Raw genomic sequence first — 6,253 nt, forward strand, 5'->3', positions numbered from 1 at the left:
GAAATGTGATGAAACTATACAGTGTTGGTCATATTGCACAATTTTTCTTTATCTTCGGTACAACATAGCAGCAAAGGTGCCCCTGTACATATTTTCTGCCACGTGACATGGATCATAGAAAAGCTGCCTATGTTCATCTGTTGTGCATCTAACTGAGGGCCATTTTGTTTGTTCTCGTGGTTGAAAGGAATTTCTGCATTTTTGTTACTTGCACTTCCCTGGACCCTATTGTATTTGTCTTGCTTCTGTTATGATTGCATTTCCTTGATTTGATCTTGTGTTGTTTGATAGTTCTATGTGTTATACGGTGAACATAACAGCACAATCATTTAGGCACAACAAAAGCCTAGTGGGAAAATCAAAGCATATGAATTATGCCACCATTATCATTTTATCATCATCGTCGTTATGGTACAGGTGAATATGTGAGGTAATAATAACCAATACAAAGTGGCCATCATCGGGCCAGGTAACAACTGTTCTTTTATTATCCAGATGAGATGCGACGGTTTATCTAGCTGCCTGTGGATAAGTTCTTTTTCAGCACACAACAACAACTATCAAGAGATGGCGTCCTCACTTGAGCTTGTGGATGGTTTCCATGTCCACGGCCTCCGCGAGCGTGCCTTTCTCCAAGTGCTCCCACCAGCCCATGAGGAAGTTGTCCACCACCAGCCTGAACCAGGGGGACAGCTTCACGCCGCCCTCGCCGGCGTCCGCCTGCTGGATGAGCTCCCGCAGCTGCTCCCGGCTCACGTACTTCACGTCAGCCACTTCGTCCGGGTTCGGGACCAGCTTCACGTCACGCACGATGAACAGCAGGTAGTCCACTGAGGACACGAGAAAACACACAAGTTAGCAACTCTTGCATTTCGGGCTACAGCGACAATGTTCAGATCACGAATCACAGTTAGAATGTACTCCCTCTGTACATAAATGTAAGAAGAGAGGGAGTAGCAGATACATAAGTGATGCACGACACCCTGATGACGACTTACGCTCATGTTCGCCCCATTTCCCATCAGATGGTGCCTTGTAAAGCATCCGACCGAGAGGGGTGAACTGGTCAACGGGCACATCTTCAGCCGGGATGCCCAGCTCATCGAGGAGCTTCCTCTGAGCAGCATTTCTGACACCTAGAGAATGACAAGTTGCTAATCGTAAGTGAAATCCAGTAAGGAATAGAAGCAACATTGACTATATAGCCTAGTAACGTGGCACATACCAAGAAAGTTTTCCTGAATAAGCTCAGATTCACGGTACAGAGGATGGCTGCAGCAGGTGTTGGTCCATACTAAAGGAAACGTAACCTTCGTTGCAGATCTTTGCTGCAAGAATACAAAAATAATACGACAATGAATAAATGCATAATGGAAAGCAAGTTCAACCAAAAGACTGATCACAAAAGATACTTGACAAACTGACTGAATAATAGATAGAAAATAGGATGAGGTAAAGGGAGGATGCTAAAAAGATTTTGATCCATACTATGTACAATCATAAATGCTTCATAGGTCGTACCAACTTCAGTTACGCGAAGGAAATTGTGATATCATGCTAAGCAGCATGAGTAGGTTAAGTTATGGTTAGGCAGAGATGGATACATGTTTTAGTCTCTTCATGCTATTAATGTGAAGCAATATAAGTCGGATATTTTGAGTCATATCATACAAGTCAACCTGACAAAACTGTAGCAGCTACTGATCATGTATGAAAGTGGAGCGCAAAAACGCTTCATCCATGATTTGTTTTGTTTCCAACTAACCATATTTTTCCGTCTAACTTTTGCCATGTTAAAATCAGATATCAAGAGCTCTGTTAGCTCAGAAGCTTCTACCGAAGACACTTAACGCGGACCATGGTAGGTTGTATCTTAAATCAAGGACCAGAGAGTTAACCGACACCACTCAGTTTTTCTACTCAGCAGGTAGCAATTCTGTTTATGACTATAATATTATAATTAATTATATATAATCTACAGCCTACAGGGAGTTACAGAAACTAATGCAACTTCAGAGCTAAACATCATACTCATACCAAGAGAGAATTAACATCCAAATGTTTCAGAATGGTGTGCCCACGTGACCTAAACACCATCCACCGAAACAACGTTAGCTAGTTCTATGATGACTCTAGGCAAGAACGTAAGTTTCAGGTGGAGACATTCTGTTATTATCTGTCAGAGCTACTTGGTACTTCAGAAAAAGAAGTGTTCACCTATGGTATGAGGTAGAATAGGATAGAACCCAATCACTGAAAGCCTACAACCTTTGACAGATAGAATACAACACGACAAAAAGGAAAAAACAGCAAGTTGCAAATGAAAGACTTCTCCAAACCTGAAGTAGCAGCTCATGTTTTGAGTTGAAAAGGAATACGCTGAAAGCCCTGTGGAGCAGGTTCAGAGATTCAATCTTCTCCATCAGATGGCCTACATGCCGTACAATGACAAGTCATATTTTGCCAAGTGATCCTAATCAACGTCAACAACAGAGAATTTAACAATACTAGCAAGATGCCCATGCGTTGCACGGCACGTCAAGATGCATTTGTATGAGTAGTTTATCTTGTGGGAGATAAGGATGAACGAGGCAAGGCCTTATCTGTAAATGTGGAGAGAGGTGCGGGTATCTTTTGTAAAATTGTCATAGTTTGCTTTCTATCCGTCAGATATAGATCGGACGGTCTATATTACAAGATGGCAGGCACACCATCATCACCAACTCGGTTTTTTATAAGAGTAGTAGATATCCAAATGACAGAAATGAACTTACAGGTATATTTTGATTCATGGCCAACAACGTTGTCCTGTTCATCTACCAAAATGCATCTGTGAAATATAAGCCAAGCACAGCAAACAAAAATATTAGTGAATGCCTGTCTCCAGATGGCATAGATTAAGAGGAAGTCATGTTTACAGTTAAGCAATTCAAATAATTAAAGGACTACACATGTACATATAACCAATGGCAAGCAACTAGACTTGAGGCTTATCATGCTTACATGGAACAACTACAGTCAAACTTGCTGCGTTGCAGACAAGATCTGAACAAATTTGTCATATAAGGAGTACTTGAAGGAAAAAGGCTCATTTTTAGAACCACGAGTGTTACTTTATCTTCTGAATTCCAGCATAAATGACTGCAGCCTTTGTGCTAACTTCACCCAAGCGCTCTACCCTCAGGAAGGAAAAAATATTCATCCAAGTGCTTAAAAATAAAAAGAAACTTGCAAATTGGGTCCTTCATATAATTATCAGTTTCATATAATACAATATGAAAGGGGGCGGGGGGATGTGAGCTCCTTATTGAAAAAAACAGAGTGAGGCTTTTATAAGCATGGGTATACCTACACCTGTTAACTCTTTGGATATTTATATGGTGCACAAAAAAAATCCAAATTTTTTTCCTGAACATGTGGTACTGAATCGATTTCACATATAAAATTTCAGGGCCATATTCTTGAGCGTTTGGAGAAACAAAACGAGTAAGTTCGAGAAAAGAAAAATTGTGGCACATGTTCTTTTTATGTGTCCCACATACCATTGATTTTCATTCCGATTATTGGTGTGTAACATTATATACTGCAGCCACAATTTTTTGAGATTTTGTATAGAAATACACCACAACCTCACTAATTCGTAAGGAAATTTATCTTTGATGCACGGTCGCCTACGCGCAATCTCCTGTTCCCAGTCAAATTTGTACTGCTCGTAATCTGAGCGTTTTTGTACGGCTCCAGGCTATGGAACTTGTAAAACACCACCTCAGATCACGTTTAGCACATTCAAAACATGGACGATTTTTGCAAAGAACTAGGTGCTTGCTTGTCGTCTGAAACAAGCAGGCAGTCTTAGTAGCTGTTTCTTCCTGATACGATATGTACTTCGTAGCCAAACGCAGAGGCTGCACTACAGTGCCCTCGTCGCATGGCAATGGCATGTCCGGATTTTCTGGTGCAGCGGTCTCCCGCACCATATATATAGACGAGATCGATGCCTCGTACCTCCTCGACACACAAGACAACCGCACCCTTCCGTGATGATCCAAGTCATCACACCAGGACGGCAAGACGAGTACAGGACCCAATGTTCAAAATTCAAATCCCGCACCCTCCCGTCCTGATCCCCGACGAGATCCAACGAAGCAGCCAAACATACGAGAGGGAAAGCTCAAAACCCAGACGTGAAACCCAGCCGACAAATCCAGATGCGCGCATCTCGGCACAACTCCGACGAGATATTCGAACTTAACAAACAACGAGAGGCGGGGGGAGAGAGAGGGAGAAAGGGTAGGACAGGGACAGGCTGCGGGCGCTCACTCGTCGTCGAACATGAGGCGCCTCTGGACCTCGTCCATCCCGGCGTCGTCGCCCGTGCCGGCCATGTCTCGCGGCGGAGGAGTCCGGGCGGGCGGCCGGCGACGCGAGAGCTCTGCGGCCGTGGGCAGTGCGTATGCGCTGCGCAGGGGTGGGGGAGAGGACAGGTGAGGACTGAGGCGGGGGGCTGCTAAATAACGGGGAGGGGGGCCGGCGGCGCGGCGTTGTGGGCCCGGTGTGTCAGCGAATATATCCACGCGAGCAAGCGGGGATTCCCTGCGGTCCGGACTGCTGCGAGGCTCCGGCGCTCGCGAGGGGGGCGTTTCCGTATCCGCTTCGGTCGCTGAGCGATGGGCCCCGGGCTCCATTTCTATGTATGGGTCTGTTCTTTGACTGCTCTGCCGGTCAGAAGCGTGGTGTCGAGTTGGACTTGGATCGGATCGGTTTAAATCGAGAGGAGCGACATGCCATACGAGGGACCATACCAAATAAGTTCAAAGGCAACTTTAAACAATGACATTATTTTACGTTAATCATACTTGCGTGCACGTTCAGTGCAAAGCCTTGCCCACGCGACGGGCTTTGCAGCCTTCAGATGTGAGATGGCCCTTGAGGCCATGTGATGGGTGCATGCGATGATGATGTGATGTAAGCATGGCCAATGTGCCACCGGCAGCGGATGGTGCGGAGTATGGCATCCCTTATTTTAAGGTGTATATGACCATCGATTTCAGTTGAGTTTGTATGGCTAATCTCTACCATCCATTTCCCTTCGGCCAACCTCTCCATATACATTCACTCTTCCTTTCTTCCGTTTCATTTTTTCTTCACCATTTTTGTTTTTTCTTCCACCGGTTTTCCTTAAAATAGACCCACATTTTATTAACTTACCAAACTAAACTAATATTTTGTTTGGTAAGTCAATGAATTCTTACCAAATAAGTGCTTAACAGTAATATGACAGATAAATCATGATGATTCCATACAAAAATCTGCTAAGATTTTAGCGCATCAACGTAATAATAGACATGCAGTCACAGACTAATATATTAAAATGATTATACTCTGTTGCAACACAGACAATTATCTAGTATAAGATGAAACATGTTGTGGACGGATGTCTTCTCTTTTTTGCAGGAATATATTCTTCCGCGGTAAAATTCATGTTTTTTTTAGTTGCCATGTTTTCTTATTTGCTTGGAATTGAAGGGCAGAAAATGGCCATCTAACATCTTTGTTGGACCGCACGGCAGGCATGGTGAGCAATCTTCAAATCATTCAAATAAAAAACAAGTTTGTTGGTAGGCTGACTATTCTTCGCACACAAATTGCATTTCTTCCGTATCAACGAAAAAAGATTAGATTATCCCTAACTTTGTGTTGGCAAAGCAATATGTAGCGTACAACCACACATACATGCGATTATTCCCTAACAAACATATACGAGTCAGAAATCAAAACCCACACACAACTAAGGCCACAATTTGTGATCACTCATGAGATCGATTTTTCCAACGATGGTTGAGTGTCAGTCTTTCGCTAGTCTTTATGTCACGAGTCATCTCTTTGCTTGTCCATTTACTCCACCTCATTTGCCTCACATGAGTTGTCGAGTAGTGCCGCCTCCGCGGCACATCATCCCTACTCATAGCGTCACGTTACCTCCACTAGCACCCCCACCCCCACCCCGCCTCCACCCCGCGTGCCCTCACCTCGCTGTCATCACACTAACTCCAACATTTTATGATGAACAACTCTCCTTTATACCCATGTCTATTTTGAACCACTGGTCTTTGAATATGCAGGCCTAGGTTTTTGTTTGCAAGGAAATATCTATCTCTCGTGGTTGTCCCTTTCCTCCACCTCACTTGCCTCACATGAGTTGTTGGGTAGTGCCGTCTTAAGTGCACATCATCCCCGCTCGTACTGCCACGTT

The 6,253-nt window shown here is 44.0% G+C and overlaps 1 protein-coding gene across 1 annotated transcript; it reads right to left on the minus strand.

Annotated features, from left to right (window-relative positions):
* Positions 1-350: 350 nt before the first annotated feature.
* On the minus strand, positions 351-4,498 carry LOC119354241 (isopentenyl-diphosphate Delta-isomerase II, chloroplastic-like). The gene is made up of 6 exons (XM_037620956.1): positions 4,321-4,498; positions 2,775-2,830; positions 2,340-2,431; positions 1,226-1,328; positions 999-1,136; positions 351-830 (listed from the first exon to the last, which is right to left on the minus strand). The coding sequence occupies exons 1-6, from the start codon at positions 4,383-4,385 to the stop codon at positions 577-579; spliced, it is 708 nt and encodes a 235-aa protein (XP_037476853.1). The 5' UTR covers positions 4,386-4,498; the 3' UTR covers positions 351-576.
* Between the last annotated feature and the right edge of the window lie 1,755 nt (positions 4,499-6,253).

The sequence above is a fragment of the Triticum dicoccoides genome, chromosome 2A (genome assembly GCF_002162155.2).
Source record: "Triticum dicoccoides isolate Atlit2015 ecotype Zavitan chromosome 2A, WEW_v2.0, whole genome shotgun sequence".
NCBI lineage: Eukaryota > Viridiplantae > Streptophyta > Magnoliopsida > Poales > Poaceae > Triticum > Triticum dicoccoides.